Source organism: Hypanus sabinus, chromosome 13 (genome assembly GCF_030144855.1).
Source record: "Hypanus sabinus isolate sHypSab1 chromosome 13, sHypSab1.hap1, whole genome shotgun sequence".
NCBI classification, from domain to species: Eukaryota; Metazoa; Chordata; class Chondrichthyes; order Myliobatiformes; family Dasyatidae; genus Hypanus; species Hypanus sabinus.
The window spans coordinates 57807799-57833142 of NC_082718.1; the positions used below are offsets into that span (position 1 = coordinate 57807799).

At 41.4% G+C, this 25344-nt stretch overlaps 1 protein-coding gene across 5 annotated transcripts in view; it reads right to left on the reverse strand.

Annotated features, from left to right (window-relative positions):
- Positions 1-25344, reverse strand: part of sox5 (SRY-box transcription factor 5) — a 385467-nt gene that overhangs the window by 160026 nt on the left and 200097 nt on the right. For all 5 annotated transcript variants that reach the window (XM_059987684.1, XM_059987685.1, XM_059987686.1 and 2 more), the window contains one exon: positions 2282-2368. In XM_059987684.1, the coding sequence (XP_059843667.1) occupies positions 2282-2368 (87 nt within the window). The remainder of the gene's footprint in view (positions 1-2281; positions 2369-25344) is intronic.

Consider the following 25344-nt stretch of genomic DNA (forward strand, 5'->3'; position numbering starts at 1 on the left):
AGGAGAAAAATTAGGCCATTCGCCCTGTTGACTGCTCCGCCATTCGAGCACGGTTGACTTATTTTCCCTCTCAATGCCTTCCCCTATTTTCTTTGATGCCCTAACTAATCAAAATTTCACAACAATGCTTTAAATTTACCCAATTTCAACAATCAAAGGACTGAAATGAAGGAAGGTAGATCTAAGATAGTAATAAAATACTTTGAGGTGAGAAAACATTTTAGTGTCACAGAATCATAGAAAACAGAAATAGGCCCTTTGGCCCAACTGGTCCGTACCGACCAAGACACCCATCTTGTCCTATTTGACTGCGTTTGACCCAAATTCAGAACCTTTCTGGGAAAGCCAGACCAGGAAGGTACTCCGGGAGTTGGTCAAATCTTCACCGTCAGTGGAGAAAAATTGTATATTCTGTTTGTCTTGTCATTCCACGTTTTTTTAAAAAAAAGCTCCAAAGTGAGAAGTAATTGCGCCTGTGCTCGATGTATTTTTGAAACTGATTTACATGCGTGTGCACAAACACATAACCGCAAAGTCCCATCTTCCGAGTCAGAAATTCCAGACGACAATAGTTTTTTTGTGATCTCTTTACATTTCAGTTTACATTCCTGCTTTGCCTCAGCAGCCTACCAAACGATCTCTTGCTCTATTCTTCCCATGGCTCCAGCTTCATGAGACACCATGCTGGACTCTTGGGCAGAAAGCAGTCGGCCCATTTGACCTCACAAGAAGGTGCGAGTGAGATTCATTTGGCCCCGGAGGGCAGCTTTCCCAACAATAGACAATAATTGCAACTGTCACGGCAGTCTGCAGGAGAAATAAACCGGTGGCTGTTTTAACAACTCACTGTGGAGCCTGGCCCTTTAGATGTGTGTTTGAAGGGACTGCAAAACAGAAAAGATCTTCTGTTAAAATGTCAAAGCAGAAAAGAAACCCTCCTTTCATGACAGGCTGGCAGGAATGTCGATTGTCTTCTTTCTCCAGACCATAGAAGTTAGTCCAGTGTTTTATGCTCAGTCCACACAAGAGCGATAGGTAATGATCGTCAGCGGCACATTATAAAGATGCAAGAGATCTGCTGCCACACTGTCTTTTCAAATTTACCATAAAAATTAAAGGCACAGATTTTACAGGCTGAACCATTAACTGAATAGGCGCCGTCAAATGGTCTTAATACATTTGACGGAAATAGTTCAAGAATGTTAAGCTTCAGGAGACTAATAAACTGCAGTAACCCACATTTATATGTATCTGTTCCATATTTTAAAACAAGACTCAGAACTACCCATGGTTCACTAGTGGCATTTGACATAAGTTGAAAACAGTACCCAAGTTAAAATGCTAGCTCATTCCACAAACTATGGACTCACTTTCAAGGACTTTACGGCCCAGTATGTTTGTGTGTGTGTGTGTGTGTGTGCGTATTTATTTATTATTGTTTGTTTTTTTTGTATTTGCGCCATTTGTCAATCTTCGTGTGTAGTTTTTCATTGATTCTATTGTATGTCTCTGTTCTACTGTGAATGCCTGCAAGAAAATGAATCCCAGGGCGGTATATGATGACATATACGTACTTTGATAATAAAATTACTTTGAACGAAACACTTTGAGCTGTGGACAGCAGTCAATGGGAGTTTAACTTTAAATGAGAATTCTGTTATATTTAAGGAGCTGTTGTCTAGACTGGAATATCCTCATCTCTTTTTGTTCCACTGACATTATGTTGAGGTCAGACATGGCAGAATAAACAGGACATACAATCTCAAAGCTCTGCATTATTAAACATATTTATAAACAGTAACTGTGTCTTCTTTTAGAGATGATTACTGGAATTGCCACTTTGCATGCTGTAATGAACGTGGACAAGCAGAAACCATATCAGTCCTGGATTCCATATAAAACCCTTGACTTCTCATCAAAACTGCTGAACAAGACTAAATTTTTTCCCATACATGACATGAGGCAGCCTTGTTAAATTGCTAAAATAAATTAGAAAGCTTGACAAAAATATCTAAGTTATTTTCAGTAGGCTGCATCCTGTTAGTTTTGCAGTTAGTTGCCTTCTTTAACACACACACACACACACACACACACACACACACACACACACACACACACACACACACACACACACACACACACACACACACACACACACACACACACACACACACACACACACACACACACACACACACACCATTTTCAACCAACCACGAATGTAAAAAAGCAGAAGCAGGGAAAGTGTGCAAGGACAAATTGAATTGATCATTTACCCAACCTTTAATCTCCCCGATGTTTCCTGATCCCATGGCAAGAAGCTTGTCCTTCCAGTCTTTTGATAGCAGCTTCTCGATACTAGGAGTTTCTGAGGAAATGCAAAGAGAGAATTTGTTTTTAGAAAGCTTTAATCTCTCACTAAAGCCCTTGCAAAGTTCAACTGCAGACTAAGGCATCACTCCCCATCTTGCTGATTCATTTATATGTTTAATCGCAAAACAGATAAGAATTATTTAATCATCTGCTCTTTGAGAATCATTACCCTGACCTCAAACAATGAAATGACTGTTATGTGGCACAATTGTCTGGGTTTCTGGAGAGAGGGGAAAGGAGCCGATCAACAGTTCAACAATTCTGCAGGATAGCCATCCGTTAATGAAACAACAAAACAGCACAAAGTTGGATAAAAAGCCACCTTGGTTTAGTTTATTCCTGTTGATCAAAGGACTGAAAGACTACAAGTGTTTAAACTCTGTGAAACAGCAACTGTAATCAGGAACACTGAAAACTAAGATAGACCCTGGGGTGTATCAAACACAGTCTTGAAAGGGGAGTCACGTACTTGCCCTGTATTGGGGCTTCCACTGTTACAGGCCTCTGAGTGTTCACCTTCCCAGCCGCCACACAGCATACAATCCTCTCATGACTTCTCTCCTTGCTGCATATGGCTGGAATGAGGACTCTCAACATTTACTTGGGACCGCTGGTTAGAAGGGGTCTTAATGCAGCTGTAGTCCACTGACATGAGTGAACCAGTCACTGGAGGCTGTTCACAGCTGTCCCCTGCCAACCTGCCTCCATTCCAACAGATGCTATTCACACCAAACAATGATTGAAGCTCTTAAGGCAAGTTCTGACATTTAAATTGAACAGCAAATGGCTGGGGACAACACGTTCACCCCAATTTTGTGTCATGTGTGCACAGTATTAGGAATTACTTTTACTCATTAATGGGCTGTGCTGTTTAAACTATTTTTACTTTAAAAGATTCCACTCAAACTTGTGCTGTGCCCTTTTACAACTAAAGCGGGTGTCCTCATCGATGGTCTGAGCAAAAGTATTTCTGGTTCTCTCTGAGTGTGATACCACCCCATTTTTGTGCCTGGACGAGGAATGAAAGTCAAGCAATGTTCTCTGATTACTGTTATTAAGAAGTTAAAAGGTCAAAAATTAAAATTCCAGAACAAAGGTCTTTATTCGGCTACTTTTAGGAGGGAAATGTAAAACAGCTTAATCTTGATATATCAGGGGAGAGATTAAAGATCTGTCTACCAGTGAATCAGCGTCACCTTGCCTTCAATTAAATGTCATATCAAAATCACTTTATATAATTATCAAAGCATACTTCAAAAGGTCCAACTATACACTGCCAAAGCCAGGCAGATCATGCAACTTCATGTCAGAAGATCGATTGGCCCAGTTTTGACCAGGTACCCTGTAACTCCTCTCAACACGGGCTCAGTTTGCAGAAATTTTGGAGAGCTAATGAACTATAAAGGTGACTGCAACATAAAGTGGTTTATACTTTCAGCTGGGGAAAAGAATGAATGCAAAATAAAATTAAAATAGATGCAATTGTTATCCAATCCAAAAACACGTAGGGTTAAATATTTTCCATTGACTGGTTAGGGTGTTTTAACGATATAAACACAGTTTGCAATTCCACCAGTATAAAAGGTCAGCGGTATCGTGGAACATTCCCTTACCCCTCCAAGCCCCTTCTCCCCCAGCTATTATCTCATATTTGTGGAGCTGGTAGTAGGCATTTAGCAGATCAGAATAAGTCAGGCCCATGTAACAAAGGGCTACTGTCATGTAGCCAGTCTCAGACATGGTGAAAAGGAGCCCACAGGAAAAAGGCAGGCTCCAATTTTTAAAGTTTTTTTTCTGCTGAGCACAGTCACCACATTCACTTCACTTGGCAAGGTCAGCTCAGTGTTCCTGGCTTGAGCTGTGAACAGGGCTCGGGATTGAATAACCAATTATACAACCACTGGCTGAGTTTATCCAAGGTTTTGCAAATTGTAATAATAGTACAGTATTCCCAAAACGTTTCATCCACTTCCAGACATGGTGTCATATCCCATCACGCTTAATTTACATTTTACAACATAATATACGTTGAATATCTCACAGCAACATAATACAATCACTTATTTTTGCTGAACGAGTGTAAGTAACAGTGAGGTTTAGTCTTGGGTCCATTTAAGACCACATTAATTCAATATTATATTTCCTGTTCATTCCCTTGTTAGTTTAAACTGTAACCTGTGTTAACTGGAGGAAATGCATCACCAGCTCTAATTCTTACACTTCACCAGTGTCTCAAGGAATATAAATTGTTGCAAGAATCCTATTACTTGTTCATGACATTTAATGTTTTATAATTTTTTTATTTGAAGCATTAAAAATGTCACAAGTCCAAAAATAAAAAGGATTGTCATTGTAATGGATCGGAGGCTAAAGAGAAATTCTCTCACTCAGATCAGTAACTGTCAGCTGCGGTCTTTGAGAATCGTGGTTTCAGAACAAATGCTTCAGTTTTGTCACAGAAGGAAGACCTCTGCCATGTGCCAGTCTGACAGTGCACACAAGGTATCTTCAGCAGACTTGGAGCCATTGAATCTTGCAATAGCTGAAGGTCTGCTTGCCTCAGCCAGATCACTAAAGGAGCTGTTCTGTTTAGTGCTAAATCTTAGCTTTCTCCCAAAACCTTCTAAATTAATTCCCTTAAAATACTTAGGTTCTGTAAAATCTGATCCAACACCCTTTAGGGAGCATGTTTCATTTTAAAGCAGCACTCCGTGGGGGAAAGGAGAGTCTGCAAAAAAAAACAGAAACTGTTGGAAATACTCAGAAGACCAGGTGACATCTGCGGAGGGAGAAACAGAGTCAATGACCTTTCACAGAACTCTCTGTTCTCCTCAGTTGAACCCTGGCCCTTCTGCCAAATGAGTTCACGACCTCTGTGCACTGGCCCACTCACCACAGGAAACAAGTTCTCCCTCTAATTATTCTGAGTGCCTCTGGTAGGTCTCTCCACATGCCAAGGATAGCAATCTGAACAGTCCTTTATCCCCTAGAATTAATTATTCTGGTACAACTTCTCTGTAGCCTCGCCAAAAACTAGACAAACTTGCTGAAGTGCAGTGCCCAAGACTGTTCCCAGTGCTCAAGCTGAAGCTCAACAAGTAACTTGTCAATATTTGATATGTCTTCCTTTTGTTTCTATTCAGTCACCCTATTAACAAAACTGAGAATCTCACATGCTTCCTTAACTGCCTGTTCACTTACCACATTAACTTATTCTGACAGCTTCAAACCACTTGTGAATCTCTCACTTCCTTTGCCCTTCACATCTTTCAAGGTATTATATTCCCTCTCTATGTTGTCCCTCTCAAAATGCAGTACTTCGCATTTATCTCAGTAAACTGCTAAGGATCTTGGGTTTCAATAACAAACATTCATTTTTCAGGTCAGGCAGCATCTATGGAGGGGAACAGACATTTTGGACTGGGATCCTTCATGAAGAGGCTTGGCCAAAAACGTTGACTGTTTATTGCCCTCCATAGATGCTGCCTGACCTGCTGAGTTCCTCCTGCATTGTGTGTGTGTGTTACTCTGCAATTCCAGTATCTGCAGAATCTCTGTGTTTAGACCTTCCGGACTGATCACCCCTTCAAATGCAACTCTCTCCAAATGGGATAATAAAGCAACATAAAGATGGAGTTTATATTTGCATAGCTTCAATTATCTCCCAAAAATATCCTTGAGCACGTTACATAAAATTGGGTACATCCTGACATGAAGCCAGTGCTGCAATGGAGTGCAAGCAGGAAGCTGTCTGTGCACAGCAATGTCCATGGAGCCGCATTAAGCGGAATATTTCTGTAATGTTAGCTCAAGACCTGCAAGAGGACCACTGCCTCGTTGTGGTTTAGAGGCTTGCTGCCTCAATGACCTGAAGAGCTATGCTGGCTAGAGTCAGGGCTTTATACTTTCACTTTTGCTAGGGTTACCACTGCAAAGCGTAGAGGCCAGACTAAGAGTTGTCCATCAGTCCCCAGGTTTGGGGGTTTAGCTCAGGGCTAACAACCCTGAATGGTAAAACAAAATTGTTATGGAAACAGCAATGAAGAATCCTTCTACATCTGAGTGGTCAAGGACAAACAGATAAAAGTTCAGGAAAATAATTTCATCTAAGGTTCTGCAAGAACCTTTCTGCTCATGGGGAGACAAGGTACAGAAACAGCACCCTCAGCTCACCAAGTCCCTGCTGAAATAAATAGCACAAAAGAGAATACAAAGGCTGTGCTCATGGATTCATGGACCGTTCAGAAACCTGAAGATGGAGGGGAAGAAGACGTTCCTAAAACATTGAATATGTATCTTTAGGCTCCGATACCTGCTCCCTGATGGTAGTAATGAAAAGAGGGTGTGTTCTGAGTGGTGGATGGAGTCATTTGAAAGTTTTCCTCAATGGTGTGGAGGCTAGCGCCCATCTTGGAGATGACTAAGTGGGCAGGCCTCTGCAGCTTTTTCTGATCCTGTGTTTTAGCCCCTTCATTCCAGAGAGTGACGTAACCAGTTTGAATGCTCTCCTCGGTAATCTATACCACCCTCCCACCACTCACCTACAAATATGTTGAAATTTAGCGACCAGTTAAACAGCCAAGCTCTCAATATCAAACCAAGTTTTTTTACATCCATCCCGGGAGGCAGCTGGCACTTCAGTTTAATGCCTCACTCAAAGTCGTCAGCCCAGCACTTGCTCAGTATGAAGCTGGAGTACTCAACTGGATGTTGCCCTTGAACATGTGACAAGAAACATGAGTGGGAAGGCAGCACAGCATGGACTTCCCTCTGCAACTTTGTCCCTATAGGTCAGGAGACAAAACTGATAGAAGGGTCGGAGGTACTGCACAGCTCAGTCCCAGATCTGCCACAAGCAGGGAAGTTTATAGTCAGCAGAGGGGATTAAACTGCATTAAAGTAGTGGATGAAAGCAGACCTCATTTCCTTCTTGAAAGCTAAAGAGATAAATCAACTGAAATCCAGAATTCTCTCTACTTAGCAGAATCTCTAACCATCCTGATTCCAGTGGGACCTCTCCCCTGACCCAAACATAGAATTACTTTCTTTTTCACTTTTCCACCTCTCACCTCCATGCTTCTCACTTCATCCTCGCATCCTCACCTACCACTTTCCAGCTTGTACTCCTTCACCTCCCCTACCCACTTCCTCATTCTGGTTTCTTTCCCCTTCCTTTCCAGTACTGATGAAGGATCTCGGTCCTAAACATTGACACTTTAATTTTTTCCATAGATACTGCCTGAGCTGCTTATGTTCTTCCAGCAGTTTGTGGGTGTTTCTATAAAGATACAGTCCCCAGAAACATTGCAGGTCATAGGGGCAAGTGGGGATGCAGAGCTAGACAGAAAGGGGTTGGAGGACAGTTTTGAGGTAGAGCAAGAGTAGGTTGAAGACCCAGAAGAGGCAATTCCAAAATACATAGACAAGGTTGTTGGTTGTGTAAGAGACCAGAGGCTAAGATCACAAAGAATGCATCCATAACAAGCAAGCTGTTTGAGAGGATCCCAAGCAGAGCAGCATGGCAGCCTAGCAGTTAGAATAATGCTTTACAGCACCGGTGGTAATTGGAGTTCAATTCCCACCACTGTCTGTAGGAGTTTGTATGTTCTCCCTGTGACCCACTTGGGTTTCCTCCAGGTGCTTCAGTTTCCTCCCACATTCCAAAGACGTACGAGCTAGTGAGTTGTGAGCTTGCTATAATTAGCGGCGGAAGCCGGGTGACATTTTTGAGCTGGTCAGCACAATCCTCACTGATTTGATTTAACATAAACAATATATTTCATTTTGTGCTTCAAAGTATATGGGACAGAGCTGGCAGGTGAGATATACCAAGACATCCAACACAAGTAGAGATAAGGTGAATTTTAGAACACATTGAATAGGAATCCTAGAAGATACTTGCTCTTGTGATATGAAACTACATACAACATCAAACTGAAGGGGGAATCACCTTTCCCCAAGCAACAATCAAGCTTAATATTTCTACTAAGAGGCTCCCCGATGATGGAGAAAAGAGGAACAGACCTGTTCTATGAAAACCAAGAAAGACTTGTGCAGTGAGATGCCCATGTATCACACTGTTTTAAATTGGCTTTGTATTGCTGCTGATTATGTGTTTCTCTTCTCCTGTTGCTTCTGTCAAGGAAATTTTGACAGAAAATTGTAGATATATTTAATCGGCATTCAGGCAGAAACTCAATGTACATCAACAGAACAGTTTAATGCAGAGCATCAAACATCTTTCTAAAAACATTGTTAAAATATTCTCAGTGGCCACTTTATTAGGTATCTCCTGTGCCTAATAAAGTGGCCATTTGAGTGTATGTTTGTGGTCTTCTGCTGCTGTAGCCCATCCACTTCAAGATTTGACATGTTGTGCATTCGAAGATGCATTTCTGCACACCACTGTTATAACGCGTGTGGTTATTTGAGTTACTGTCGCCTTCCTGTCAGCTTGAACCTGGCTGTCTTGAACCTCCTTTAACCTCGCTCATAACAAGCTGTTTTCATCCACAGAACTGCCACTCACTGGATGATTTTCATTTATCGTACCATTCTCCATAAATTCTAGAGACTATTGTACATGAAAATTCTAGGAGATCAGCAATTTCTGACATACTCAAACCACCCCATCTGACACCAACAATCATTCCACCATCAGTCAATTAAATCACTTCCCCATCCTGATTTTGGTCTGAACAACAGCCGAACCTCTTGACCATGTCTGCACACTTTTATGCTTTAAGTTGCTGCAACATGACTGGTTGATTAGATATTTGCATTAATGATCAGGTGTACATGTGTACCTTATAATTGACTGTATATGCAAATAATATAATAGAAGGAAATCAAAGGTGCAAGTTACCCCTGCCATATGCACTAAATGGCATGGTTGCTTCTAGATCCCAGAGATGTCAAGAGCTGTTTTTCATCCCAGTGGTTTAATTATCACAACAGATATGGCACCTGACCCTAACCAATGCTGACTGCAAGGACCTTTACAATTTTTGAGAGCGTACTGCCTTAAATATATTTTTATTACATTTTAGAGGCTATTTTACCCTGTAGGTCCCCAGTGAATTAAACAGGACAAACCTGTAAGTTTCCCTCTTGCTTCCACTCGCAGGAAAACAGAATGTAGCAGTGGATTGTAAAATACAACACTGGAGTTGATATCCATAAAGGACACATAAAATTTAACTTGCATTATCTAGCATCTCTGTCATGCCATAACATTCCCAGGAGCATGCTCAGGAAACAAAAATGATACCGAGCCTTTTAGAGAGACACTAGGATAAGTAACCAGCTGAAGACATAACTGCCAAGCGTGGAGTGAAGGAAGTGGAGGATGTAAAGGCTGCCAGACTCTGAGGCACCCATTGGCACTAATTGAAGGTCACCAATGTATTATTTTGAACATAGTGCCTTTTCAGCCAAATGCATACTGAATAGTAATACTCTCTGTGTTGTGATCTACATGTAATGCTGTAATGTGCAGAGGTGTTCATCTGTGACCTATAGGTCATATGTAGTCAATGGGCCTTGGCTATCCAACTCATGAAGTTCAAGTCACTTTCTCCTCTTGAATTGATTTCTCTTGTACTCATTTGAACTACTTTTGTCTGCAGATTTCTTTAATCACTATGTTCAAAATTTAAAGAAGGAACCTTCATAATACTGTCATAGAGAGGGTCCAGAGGACGTTCATTTGGCTGATCCCAGGAATGAAAGGGTTAACGTATGAGGAGTGTTTGACAGCTCTGGGCCTGTCCTCACTGGAGCTGAGAAGAATGAGGGAGAATCTCATTGAAACCTATTGCATATTGAAAGGCCTAGATATAGTGGATGTGGAGAGGATGTTTCTTATAGTAGAGAAGTCTGGGACCAAAGACTATAGCCTCAAAATTGAGGGACATCCATTTAGAATAGAGATGGGCAAAATGTTCTTTAGCCAGAGGGAGGCGAATCTGTGGAATTCATTTTCGTAGACAGCTGCGCAGGCCACATGGAAGTTGTTTGGATGTCAAGGATTATGGGGAGACGGCAGGAGAATGGAGTTGAGAAGGATAATAAATCAGCCATGATGGAACGGCAGAACAGACTCATAAAACTATAAGATATAGGAGCAGAATTAGATCATTTGGCCCATCGAGTCTGCTCCGACATTTCATCATGGGTGATCCAATTTTCCTCTTAGTTCCAATCTCTGCATTCTCCCTGTATCCCTTCATGCCTGAACCAATCAAGAATCTCTCAATATACATGAGACTTGGCCTCCACAGCTGCCTGTGGCAAAGGATTCCACAGATTCACCACCCTCTGGCTAAAGAAATTCCTCCTCATTTCCATTCTAAAAGGATGCCCCGCTATTCTGAGGTTGTATCCTCTGGTCTTAGACTTCTCCATATCCACTCTGTCAACGCCTTTCACCATTCAATAGGTGAATGACTCAATGGGCTCAATGGTCTAATTCTGCTCCTACTCTATGTTTTATGGTCTTACAGTCTTAAATTCATTAAATATGTCGTGACAGTACATGGAAATTAATAAACAAATATTGATATCCATATATTCAATTTCATCTCCAAGTTACATGCCATGCTGATTTGATGAAACACATTCCCATTTCATAGTCTTCTGATTAGTGTGAGAGGAAGTACAGGATTGTAGGTAATGGACTAAGAGCAGGAGTGCAAAAAGGCAGAACAGTTCAAGGTCATAGAAGAGGTAGTGAAGCCTTAGGTAATGCATCCATTCAGTACTGGCAACCCCATTTTAAAGGAGTGCCCGATCCGAGTTAACAACTGTCTTAAAAGAACACTTAACAGAAGTTAGTAACTTCATCTTAAGGGAATCAGAGATGGCAACTCTGTCTTAACAACTTGATCGTAAAGGAAAGTAAATTTGAAATTAGATTAGGAAAAACAATGTTTCATTCAATCCGTGGTGAAATTATGGAAGAAGATCTCTTTGGGCAAAGATGGGGAGGCTGGGTTGGTTCATTTAAAAACAAATTAGCCAACATTCTTTCTAAAAGTTTCCATTTTTTGGTTATAAGATGTGAGTAACTTGAGATGCAACTTGTGATGAATATTTTGGAGGAATGGATAACTTGGATTTACCTCATCTCACATCTGAATTGTTTGTAGAGAAGTTCATAAAGTTAGATTTATTTTTTATTTGTTTATGGGGATGTTGTCATTGATAGCAAATCCAACTTTTATCACCTAACCATGGCTGTCTTTTAGAGGTAAACTTACTACTTGGATTATTGGAATTCATAAGGTGAACATGCTTCCATTGAATTGTATTAGGTTGGGTATTCAGTTGACCCAGAGGGAATGAGGATATATTTCCAAGTCAGCATGTTGCACATCTTTGAAGAACTTGTAAGTAGAGGATTTAATTTACAACTGTGGCCCTTGTCTTTTGGAAAAATGAAACTTAATTAGTAAACTAAATTGGGTTAAGTTGCTGTCATGCTTTTTGTAGATGGTGTACTCTAAAGTTTAGTTATTTTCAGTTATTTTGGCTACTCCTAAGCTTTGAGCCAATGATTGGAAGTGGATTCCCAACATTTAAACAGGATATTCCATAGACTATCTTTCACAGGCTGTCCACCTTAAGCAATTTGAACAAGATGTACAGAACCTTGGATAAGTAACACTATAACCTTTAAGAAATATCTGGACAATCCCTTGAACTGGCAAAGTCCAGAAGGCTATGGATCAAATACAGATAAATGGGACTTGTACGATTGTCAGGGTAGACACGGTGGGCCAAAGGGCTTGTTTCTATGCCATATGATGTAAAACCCATCCATAGTTCATCTATCACTAAAGGATTGAATGTTTAGAATGGTGGATGGAGTGACAATTAAGAACTTCGTAAGCGATATTGAAACTTCAGGTGGAGGGAATTCTATCACACTCCTGACTTGTACGTAGTAGGTAACAGAAAACTTGGGGAGTCAAAGAGTGGATCAGATCATTTGCTTCAGAATACTTCTTTGATTGTCATTTACATCAACTTCAATTTATGTGGTTTATTCACTTAATTTTCTGGTTGATGAGAAACCCCCAAGCTATTGATGATGGCATACTCAGCACCAGTTGTGGTTGCTTTGAAAGTTATGGTTACCCTCATTCTTAACTTGCACTCGCAGAGAACAAACGTTGCTAGTTCAGTGATTAAGGGTGTGGACTGCTGCAAATGGAATTCAACATCGTTCAATGATTATTGAACGTACCACTTCTGACCCAAGGATGATGATCCTTGATGGTCACTGATGAAGCAATCAAAGAAGGTTGGTCCTAAGATACAGTTCTGAAGTATCCCTGCAGCAGTGCCCCAGGCAGAACTGATGGCCTCCAGCAATCAACACCATCCTCCTTAGAGCTAAGAACACTTCCAGCTGGTGGGGATTTTTTCTCCTTGTTCTCTTTTTCCAAGGTTTCTTTCATGTTACTGGTGCCTTGATATTTGTGTTCACCTCTGGAACTCTGGATATCAATATGTCTTTGGATGAAGATTGCAATGATTCGTGGAATAGAGTGGTCTAATGACCATCTAAGATTCCATTACACTGCACATTGTGTTTACCTGGATTTTAGTAAAAGCTAACTAGATGATCCCATTTATTTTCAGCAGGTACTTCCTTCAAAGTTTGGAATACCTTGGCTTTAGCTTCTTTTACGCTCCCTTTTTTGACTGGTTTAGTTAAACCTTCTTGCACTGACAAACCATCTGAGATACAATCATGTTTACTTACGATATATATGAGGCCATTCAGCCCACCAAGTCAGCGCAGCTTTAGAGAAATCCTATTCTCCCATTTTTTTTCCCCGTAACCCTTTCTCCTACATCTCCCCCACTCCCCACCAATACTCATTACTCTTACTACTCTTCACATTAAGAGTAATTGACAGCAGTCAAGTAACCTACCAACCAGCAAATCTTTGCAGTGGGGAAGGAAACCAGAACATTGGGGGGGGGGGGGATCCCACAGGGAGAACATGCTAACTCCGCACTAAGGTCAGAATTGAACCGTGTTACTGAAGCTGTGGGGCAGGGGCACTAACTGCAGCATCAGTAAGTAGCAGTCTGCCTTTCTCTGACAAGAAGAAGGAAAATAAACCTCATAGGATGCTTGCTAAAGCATAAAGACAAAGCCTGTTATCCACTCTTGGATATTCCCATGAAATTAAATAAGAATAAAATGTGTCAGCTATGGTACAGTAATATAACTCCTACACTGTTCCAAGAGAATCCTTTCTCTCTTGGAGTTACACCACACCTACATCTGATTATCACACGTGTCATAGTTACACAAACATACAACTCAACAAGTTGGTGCCTGCACTCTTTCAAAGATTTTAAACACAAGAGAGTCTTTAGATGCTGGAAATCTTGAGCAATGCTCACAAAACGCTAGGGAAATTCAGCAAGTCAGGCAGCACAAACCTGACAAAATCAGATGTTGTCTGACTTTCAAAAGCTTCAGTCATTTTCAGCTACTTTGGCTTCACATCAGTTTTGAGCCAATGACTAAAAGCGGGTTCCCAACATTTAAGCAGGATTTTCCACAGAGTTTCTTTTACAGGCTGTACAAGATGTACAGAATCTCAGATCTAAGTAACTCTTATAAACTTTAAGAAATACCTGGACAAGCATTGAACTGGGAAAGCACAGAAGGCTAAAGATCAAGTACAGGTATATAGGTCAAGTACAATGATCAGTTTAGACATGGTGGGCTGAAGACTTGTTTCTATTCTGTATGACTCTATAACTCCATGACTCTATTGATAGGTCAACCTCATTTACCCAATCATCCCACCAGCTACAGGAGAACAAGTTTCAAATCTGCTTGACACTTTAGGTTCGAAGTTCAAAGTAAATTCAATATCAAAGTACAAATATGACACCATATATTACGCTGAGATTCATTTTCTTGCAGGCATTCATGATAGAATGAAAAAAATACAATACAATCAATGAAAAACTACACACAAACAACTGATGTGTAAAAGAAGACAAACTGTGTAAATGCAAAAAAAAAACAAATAATAATAATAATAAATAAATAGATAAGTAATACAGAGTCCTTGAAAGTGTCCCAGAGTCCTTGTAGAGTCCTTGAAAGTGAATCAATAGGTTGTAGAATCAGTTCAGTGTTGAGTGAAGTTATCAATCCTGCTTCAGGAGCCTGACGGTTGAAAGGTAATAATTGTTGCTGAACCTGGTGCAGTAGGACCTAAAGCTCCTGTGCCTCCTTACTGATGGCAGAAGCAAGAAAAGAGCATGGTCTTGATGGTGGGGGACCCTGATGATGGATGCTGCTTTCTTGTGGCAGCACAGGATGTCTTTGTCTCAGTCCTAAATGCTCCCGCTGTATGGCTATGTTCCGGCTTTCCTCATCAGAACAAACAGTTGCTTCGCCCCTACCAATTTCTTTTAATAAAATATCTTCCAAGTTAGCATCCCTTCTTAAAACACATTACTGTACTTGCGCTTTGACCTCAAAGAGTCTTAACCAGCTCAGATGGGTTTGTATCCCATCTAAAGCCACAAAACTTTTGATTTCAAACTAATGAGCACCTATATTTGTTGTGTTTCAGTAACACCAGTGGTAACCCCAAGATATCCAAAATGCTTTAAAGCCAATGAAGTGTTTGATGTGTTGAGATTGTTTCATTGTAAGAACACAAAGCAATTAAAATGTACCCAGCAAAGACTGCGATAAATAATCAAACAGCTTTTACCTTTTTTAGTGGTGCTAGTTTGGTGGTAAGTATTGGCAAAACTTAATTGCTATGTATACTTGCACGTACTTTGATAATAAATTTACTTTGAGCTTTGCGTTTCTTTAACTAATCCTGCAACGTTCTTTTACATCTTTCAGTTTAATGACCCATCCAATAGCTGGCGGACCCTCAGTAGTGCACTGAGATGCCATCTTAGAACCTGCCTCAGACCTCTGCCACTAAATTGAACCCATGACCCACTGACTCAGTGGCAAAACTTTGAGCACTGAGCCAAGAATGACAGCAGTCTCTGATTGACTTTCCTCCTATTGTGGAGCCAGACACTGTTATTGTACTTGGAGATTTACACCATGGCGCTAATTAAACTAAAGTTGGCAAAAAAAAGGATCGGCATATGGCACTTAAAATGGCATGCCTCAGGTTTAGTTCTATGTGTGATTATTTGACATCCTTATACCACCATGCTTGCTGCCAAAACAAAATGTCTCTGAATTTGATTGTCCAAGACGGATGATTGTTCAGTGTAGCTAGACTCTGACTAATAGCGGACTGATGCAATACCAGAGGGGAAAAAAAATTGACAATTACTGCATGTCTTCATTCCTGACAATGAAATATTTATTCAAAACATGAAAAGCTGCATCTAAATCAAAGAATGCAGGTTCAGTGAGTATATTATCTATATTAAAACTATATATAAGAGCAACTTCCAGTGTTGTTTGACACAATGGCTGCCTAGAAAGACATGAGCAGTGGCAATGTATTAAAATATAAATAAATATTTTTAGACATTGTTTTGAAATATTCAGCTGTTCTTTGGAGGAATTCTCTCTGTCAGTAGGAAACAAGTACTTTTCATTTTAAAGAACAAGTTATTGACATGAATCTAATGGCTACCTTGGCATTTCAACATCTTTCAACTACATTCTACTTTAATCACTTCCGTGTAACACATGTAACAATTGAGTTATGTTTTAATTGCTCATTATTTTTTCAAAACACTGTGTTGAAGTCTTGATTAATCCTAGATACATACAGCTGAAGGCAGTTATTAGTTGAGAAATTGAAATGGAAACTATGGGCCTCTCCACTTCAGTTGTTAGGAATATACAACTCTTTGAACAAGAATTCACCTTTTACAAACAGGAAAATCTGCAGTTGCTGGAAATTCAAGCCAACACACACAAAATGCTGGAGGAACTCAGCAGGCCGGGCAGCATCTATGGAAAAGAGTAAGCAGTTGATGTTTCAGGGTCTCAGTCTGAAACGTCGACTGTTTAGTCTGTTTTGTAGATGCTGCCTGGCCTGCTGAGTTCCTTCACCTTATACAAATACTGTCCCCTCCCACCTTAAGAAAATAGCCCCTGCAAAAATATATGAAAAGGCTTGTGGCTTGGACTATATAATTTGCTAATTTGAGTCACAGAATCAGACAGGACAGAAATGGACTCTTCAACCCATTATATCCATCCTAACTTTTTTGCCCATCTACACATTAGGTCCATATTCGTCTAAGCACCGGCTATTCAAGTGCTTGTTTATATGCCCCTGAAATAAGATTGTATCCATCTTAGCACCTCCTCTGGCAGTGTGATCCAGCTATCAACCAAACTCTCAGTAAAAAAAAGATTCCCTTTAAGATTCATTCTGCCCTCTTTAAACCAATATCCTCTTTTTTGTGATACTTCTACCATGGGAAAAAGTCTCCATCCTGCCTATATACTGCACGTGCCTTATAATTTTATATACCTTAGTCAGGCAGGGAGCTCCATCACAGCTGGCAGCTTGTATAGAAGACAGTGAGTTTAAAACATCTTATAAAGATTTAAGATCCACCACTATGTACTGAGATATTGTTAATGCAATGGAGCTGCTGTAAAGAGTGTATGGGGGCAAGGCTACAGTTCAAGGCCATCTTACACTGAGAATCAGTGTTCAAACCCTCTGAATAGTTTGCATGAGTTACAACAAAGCATATGCCAGGTTAAAGTTGGATAATTGAAATAACATGATATGATCAATATTTTGACTTGAATGTTCCATATTATACACATGTGAAATTTTCATGAAAAGCTGTATATTTTGAAAATAAATATGTGATAAAGTTTGTGGCAGTGTATGTGTTAGAATCAACACAATATGGCTTTCAGGAGAATAGTTAGTGTGAAAATACAGCAACTAAATTAAGTTTTCATTCTTACAACAAGGAGCAGAACCGACTCTAGCTCTGCAATCAATGCACAAATCAGTTTATGAATCACTTATCCTTATTTCTTCCAGGTTGCTCAAGTTTATAATAGCCTTTAGACTTAAGAAAGTTAACCTCCCCAAGGCCACTTTAATGTACTTGATCACATGGACCATCAAATTCAACATATTGTCAGTGAAGAGGCTGTGCATGAGAATGATCAGGTTTGTCTATAAGGTAGGGAAATTATTAATGTGGAGAAAAGGAATTAAGGAAACAAGAATTCCCTTTTGAACTCATGAACTTTGCACCAAATTAACTACTTATTGAAGTGTTGTAAAAAAAAGTCAGCCTATTAATGCACAGCAAGATCCAAAAAAGATGAAAGAAAGAGCAGACCTTTGGCTTCAGGAATAGGTGTAAATTGGATGAATCATCCTTCTCTCCTCTCTCATCAGGCACTTATCACCAGGCTCAAGAACAGTTTCTATCCAACTGCTATCAGATTCTTGAATGGACCTCTTGTGCGATAAGATGACATCCTGATACCACAACCTAACTCGTTACAATCTATATCGTTATTATAAAATGCTGATCCCAAACCTCGGCTGCCCTGCTGTTAAACCCACTCACGAGGCAGGCTTCGGGTGTAATCCCCAAGGAAAAATCTAGAGCTGTAGTCACTCAGGCAGCGCTACTTTGAGTTCAGCACTGACTGACAACTCCTGTGACACCACTGGATCAGGTTCTGCCGTTCTTTTCGATCATCAGCTGCGTGGGCAACAGCTTGCTCTCCATATCATACTGTCCAGGCTTGCGTATTGACTGAACGTAAACAGCTAAGATGCAACATCCAAGGTTGACCCAGACCAACAGAGGACCTCCTGACTATAAGACTATTTAATAGTTCCTTAGTTGGGCATTTGACCTCATTATCATCTAATACTTTATTGTTTACCTGTACTGCACTTTCTCTGTAGCTTTAACACTTTATTCGGCATTGTTATTGTTTTACCTTGCTCTAATCAATGCACTGAGTAATTATTTGATCTCTATGAACAGTATAAAAGACGAGCTTTTAATGTGACAACAATAAGCCAATACCAATATCTGCCCCATACATCTAGAGCAGAATTACCACTCGCCAAATTTTATTCAATGTCTTTTCCTGAAGTAGCACTTCTTTGGACATTGGGTGAGCTATGAGGACTGGTGCAGGCCCGGTTCATTGCTTCATTAACAATGGTTGAAGGGTTAAGGCCAGTCAAGATACTGCAATGGGCTACCCACTCTTTGTAATCTTATCATGGGATGTTTTAAGTCAATAATTTTTAATGATGAATCCAAATGTGATTTGACAAGAGCACTTTCAAATGAATTTTGAGATTGGATGACATGAGTGCAGTTGACCAGTTGGTTAATTAAAAAGGCAAGCTTTAAAAGGAGAAGGGAATGCTGTAGAGACAAAAATTGTTCTGGTCTTGTGCTGGGCTATGGAACTCTGAAATCACTGCCATTATAGTCAAATGTGAGAATACAGCTGGTCTTCAATTCACGAAAGGGATGTGTTGCTGGAAAATGCTTTCTTAAAATAAAATCCCATAAATTGATGACCCTGAACAGATTTCATGGAAATTTTCCAACAATATGCATGGTACTCATCCACTACATTTCCTCCAAAGTGTTAAAGCTGCACACAAATGCACAATCAGGTGCAGACACTCGCACATGTGTGAAGGAGAATGAAACGAGATTTGATAGATGTGTAAAAGACGATAAGGGGTATAGGTCAAGTGGAGAGCCAGAGAGATTTTCCCAGGGCAGAAGTGACTAATACCAGTGTACACAATTTTAAGGTGATGGGAGGAAAGTATTGGAGTTATGTCGGAGGTAGGGTTTTTTACACATAGAGTGGTGGGTACATAGAACTTGGTGTGGTGGTAGAGGCAGGCACATCAGGGATATTCACGAAACTCTTACATAAGCACGTGGACAATAAAAAGACAGAGGGCTATGTAGGAGGCAAGGGTTAGATTTATCTTAGAGAAGATTAAAAGTCAACACAACATCCTGGGCCAAAAGATCTGTGTTGAGCTGTAGTGTTCTATGTCTATGTAGACATACAAAACTGAGCAAACAGTATACACACACACACACAGTATACACACACACACACACAGTACACACACACACACACAGTATACACACACACACACAGTACACACACACACACACAGTATACACACACACACAGTATACACACACACACACAGTACACACACACACACACAGTATACACACACACACAGTATACACACACACACACAGTATACACACACACACACAGTATACACACACACAAACAGTATACACACACACAGTATACACACACACAGTATACACACACACACACAGTATACACACACACACACAGTATACACACACACACACAGTATACACACACACACAGTATACACACACACACAGTATACACACACACAGTATACACACACACACACAGTATACACACACACACACACAGTATACACACACACACACAGTATACACACACACAAACAGTATACACACACACACACAGTATACACACACACACACACAGTATACACACACACACACAGTATACACACACACACACAGTATACACACACACAGTATACACACACACACACAGTATACACACACACACACAGTATACACACACACACACAGTATACACACACACACACAAACTTCTATACGACTGTTAAGCTTTGAAGTTTGCAATCTGTAATTAGCAACAGTGCTGGGAGTATCTGAAAATGAAAAGGGATTTCTTTTGTCTGAAAAGAACTGTGTAACCACTGCTTCAATTCACTGCCTTTAATCCTGGCCTTTATGAACCATCAGAAACAAAATAAATGTCAATTTATTATTTTCACTAAGTAGCAACCTCTTTCATTATTGATAGCGAGGCAGACAGACCAGCAAAGCTTAGTTGTGTTGCACTGTGGGAAGGAAGGTCAGAAATAAAGAATGAAAGGCTGAAAGAACAACAAAACAAGCAAAAGCACAGCAAGATGATCAAAAGAACAAAAGAGCAAACCTGAATTTAGATAGCACCTTCACATGATTTCAGGACAAACAAAAGCGTTCTGCTGTCGAGTGGAGAGATTGTGCGATAAGATGCATAGCTTGAGTGGATACCCAGAGACAGTTACCCAGAGCAGAAATAGCGAGTATGAAGACGAATAAGTTGAGGGTGATTGGAGGGAAGTGTAGGGACGGTGTCACAGGTTAAGTCTTTTACACAGAGTGATGGGTGTTTGGAACACGCTGCCAGGGGTGCTGGTAGAGGCAGGTACATTAGTGGCATTTAAGAAACTCTTAGCTAGAAACATGGATGATAGGAAAATGGAGGGCAATGTAGGAGGGAAGGGTTAGTCTGAGTTTTGAGTACATTGAAAGGTTGGCACAACATAGTAGGCCAAAAGGCCAGTACTGTTCTATGAACTCGATGAATACTGCCCTACACAGTTGAACAGAGAGGTTTTTGCTGAGGGTGGTGGGTCAACCATGTTAGATAATTCACAAGATCGAGGACCAGTGATTTATCATTATCAGATACCCAAAAGACTTTCGTCAGAAAGATTCTGCCTTCAGTCAGGTCAGAAATGGCTAATACCAGGGGGAGGGGCATAATTTAAAACTGATTGGAGGAAAGTATAGGAGGGATGTCACAGATATTTTTTATTACACAGAGACTGATGGGTGTGTGGGATGTGGCAGCAGAGGCAGACACATTAGGGATATTCAAGAAACTCTTCGGTAAGTACCTGGCTGGTAGAAAACTGGAGGGAAGGGTTAGAATGATCTTAGTGTAGGCTAAAGGGTCAGCACAACACCATTGGCTGAAAGGCCTGTAGTGTGCTTTAGTGTTCTACGTTCTCTGTTCCATGTGACTGCCATCTCGTTGCATGAAGAGCTTCCTCTGTCAGTATCTCCTTGCCTTTGACAGAAGAGTTTTGTTCCTGGAATAAACTCTTGTTTTCTGCTTCCACTGATACTACCTCGTCTGCTGAGTGTTTCCAGCAAGTCTTAGTTGTAATTTCCCAGAGCCTTGTCTCCTCCAAGCTTCGGGAGTATTTCAATTTAACTCATGGATGTGGAAAAATCAACAGAATACTCATTTACTGGTCCTGCTGTCATTGAACAGCTACAAGTCATGCTGCTTCTGTGCCTTTGGCTATAGTGTAATGTGTTAGGAATACTTAAGCCTCTCAGTTGCTGTCACTCACCCCTGGCCTACAGTAGGAAGGCAGGGAAGACTATTAACGGCTCATTTTATTAATCAGATTATCAGGTATCTCTGAGCGCTGCCCTTTCTGTGATAAGACTAAAGGCATCTCACATGCTAATCTCCATATTAGTAGAGTACTGTTCCCAGATACAGGCACAATATGGACACTGAGAGCAATTAAATGTAATGAGGCCAACCTCTTCCCAACTATGACACTGAGGACTTCACTCCATCACTTTGAAGTGTGGAGGAGCAGAGGGATCTGGGGGTACATGTCCACAGATCCCTGAAAGTTGCCTCACAGGTAGATAAGGTAGTTAAGAAATCTTATGGAGTGTGAGCTTTCATAAATCGAGGGATAGAGTTTAAGAGTCGCAGGATAATGATGCTGCTCTATAAAACTTCGGTTAGGCCACGCTAGGAGTACTGTGTCCAGTTCTGGTCACCTCTCTATAGGAAGGATGTGGAAGCATTGGAAAGGGTACAGAGGAGATTTACCAGGATGCTGCCTGGTTTAGAGAGTGTGTATTATGATCAGAGATTAAGGGAGCTAGGACTTTACTCTCTGGAGAGAAGGAGGATGAGAGGAGACATGATAGAGGTATACAAGATATTGAGAGGAATAGATAGAGTGGACAGCCAGTGCCTCTTCCCCAGGGCACCACTGCTCAGTACAAGAGGACATGACTTTAAGGTAAGGGGTAGGAAGTTCAAGGGGGATATTAGAGGAAGGTTTTTTACTCAGAGAGTGGTTGGTGTGTGGAATGCACTGCCTGAGTCAGTGGTGGAGGCAGATACACTAGTGAAATTTAAGAGACTAGTAGACAGGTATATGGAGGAATTTAAGGTGGAGGGTTATATGGGAGGCAGGGTTTGAGGGTCGGCACAACATTGTGGGCCGAAGGGCCTGGACTGAGCTGTATTGTTCTATGTTTCTATTATATCACCACTCAGGCGGCCCTCTCACCCCCTCTCCTCCCGTCCCAATCTTTATGAACTGCCCATCACCTTCCTCTGGTTCCCCACCTACCTCCCCCCTCTCACCTGACAGCTGGTACTACTCACCCTCCTCTAACTATTTATTCTGGCTTCAGTCCCCTTCCTTTCCATTTCTGATGAAGGGGCTTCCAGAAGCATCTACTATTTATTCCTCTCCATAGATGCTACCCGACCTGGTGAATTCCTCCAGCATTTTGTAGGTGTTGCTCTGGATTTCCAACATCTGCAGAATCTCTTGTGTACCCCTCTGTCCTAACTACTCCAATACTGTACAATACTGGCATCCATTAGCAATGTGAATGATTGCCAGGTTTGCCCCATCCACAAAAAGCCATACCAATCCATTCCAGATAATAACCAACTTGTCAGTCTTCTATCAATCATCAGCTAAGTGATGGAAGCTGCCTTTGGCCAGCAAGTGGCACTTACTCACCAATAACTTGTTCGCTGATGCTTGGTTTCATTGGAGGCCATTTGAATGCAGTCCTCATTACAGTACTGCCCTGGTCCAAGCATGAACTAAGGCGGGTCCTACAGACACGCTGAAGGTGGCAGCTCTTGGCATCAGGGCGGCATCAGGTAATGTTCAGAAAACTGAGGTCAATGACAATGCTCACTAATATTTATCAATGCGCCATTGAAAGCATACTATCTGGATCTACCCTGGCTTAGTGTGGCAATTGCTCTGAACGTGACTGCAAGAAACAGGAAAGAATTGAGGACATAGCGCAGCGTGTCATAGAAACTTGTCTCCCCTCTGTAGCAACACACAAAATGCTGGAGAAACTCAGCAGGTCTAGCAGCATCTGTGGAAAAGAGTACAGTTGGCGTTTCAGGCTGAGACTCTTTGGCAGGACTGGAGAAAAAAAGCTGAGGAAGAGATTTAAAAGTGGGGGGGGGGGGAGGGAGAAACACCAGGTGAAATGGGGTAGGGAGGGGTGAAGTAAAGAACTGGGAAGTTGATTGGTGAAGACAAGAGGAACCCCATTGTGGTATTGTGGCTGGAGGATGGGGTGACAGCAGACATGCATGAATTGGAAGGGAAGCAGTTGAGGACAGCATTAATGGTGGAGGAAGGGAAGCCTCTTTCTTTGAAATAGAACGACATCTCCTCCGTTCTGAAATGAAAAGCCTGATCCTGAGAGCAGATGTGGTGGAGGTGGTGGAATAGAGAGAAGGGGGTGGCATTTTTACAAGGAACAGAGTGGGAGGAGGTATAGTCCAGGTAGCTGTGAGAGTCCATGGGTTTATAATAGACATCAGTGGATAAGCTGTCTCCAGAGATAGAGACAGAGAGATCAAGAAAGGGGAGGCAGGTGTCGGAAATGGACCAGGTAGATTTGAGGGCAGGGTGGAAGTTGGAGGCAAAGTGCATGAAGTGGACGAGTTCCAGATGGGATCAGAAAGCAGAACCAATGCAGTCGTCAAAGTAATGTAGGAAAAGTGCAGAATGGCCACCAGTATAGGCTTGGAACATAGACTGTTCCACACAGCTGACAAAAAGGCAGGCATAGCTGGGACCCATGCAGGTGCCCACGACTACACCATTTGTTTGAAGTTAGTAGGAGGAGCCAAAGGAGAAATTATTGAGAGTGAGGACAAGTTCTACTAGACAGAGGAGAGTGGTGGTGGAGGGGAACTGGTTGGGTCTGGTTTGAAATGGAGAGCTTTGAGGTCTTCCTGGTGGGGAATGGAGGTATATAGGAATTGGACATCCATAGTGAACATAGGATGATGGGGGCCAGGGAACTTAAAATCATTAAAAAGATCCAGAGTGTGTGAAATGTCATGGAGGGAGGGAGGGGCTGAATGTAGGAAGGGACTGAACTGGGGGGATAAAACTGAGTCAAAGAATGCAGATATGAGTTCAGTGGGGCAGGAACAAGCTGAAACAATGGGTCAACCTGGACAAGTCGGTTTGTGGATCTTGGTTAGGAGGTAGAAACGGGAGGTGTGGGGCATGGGAACTATGAGGTTGTTGGCAGTGGATGGGAGATCCCCAGAATTAATAAGATTGGGATGCTGTGGGAGACAATGGCCCAGTGGTCCTTAGTGGGGTCCTGTTCTGTTCTCCTCTGGAGACTCTGTCTACACTGCTCCCTGCCTTGGTAAAGCAGCAAATGTAATCAAAGACACAACACACCCAGAAATTCTCTCCTCTCTCCCATCCTCCCCACATTCGCATTGGACAGAAGATAACAAAACCTGAAAGTACCACGGTCGGGGACAGCATGCACCATGCTGTTATAAAGCTACTGAATAGACCCTAGCACAATGGCATGGTAAGGCAGAAGTTAGTAAAACACTATTACAGCCCCAGCAGCCCAGGTTCAATTCCAGCTGCTGTCTGTAAGAAGCTTATCTGCACTCTCTGTGACCATGCGGGTTTCCTCCAGTTGGTCCGGTTTCCTCCTACGTTCCAAAGCCAAAACAGTTAGTAGGTTAATTGGTTACATGGGTACAATTGGGAGGTGCAGGCTTGTTGGGCCGGGAAGGCCTGTTACTGTGGTGTACCGCTAAATAAAAATAAATTCAGCAAGATGCACTCTTGATCTCACAATCCTTCTCTCTGTGACCTTGCACCATGTTATCTGCCTGCACTGCACTTTCCCAATAATCTTAACACCTTATTCTGCATTCTCTTAATGCACTACCTCGATGTACTTATGCAATGAAATTATCTGTGTTAATGCTATGCAAAAATAAAGTTTATCACGTGTATT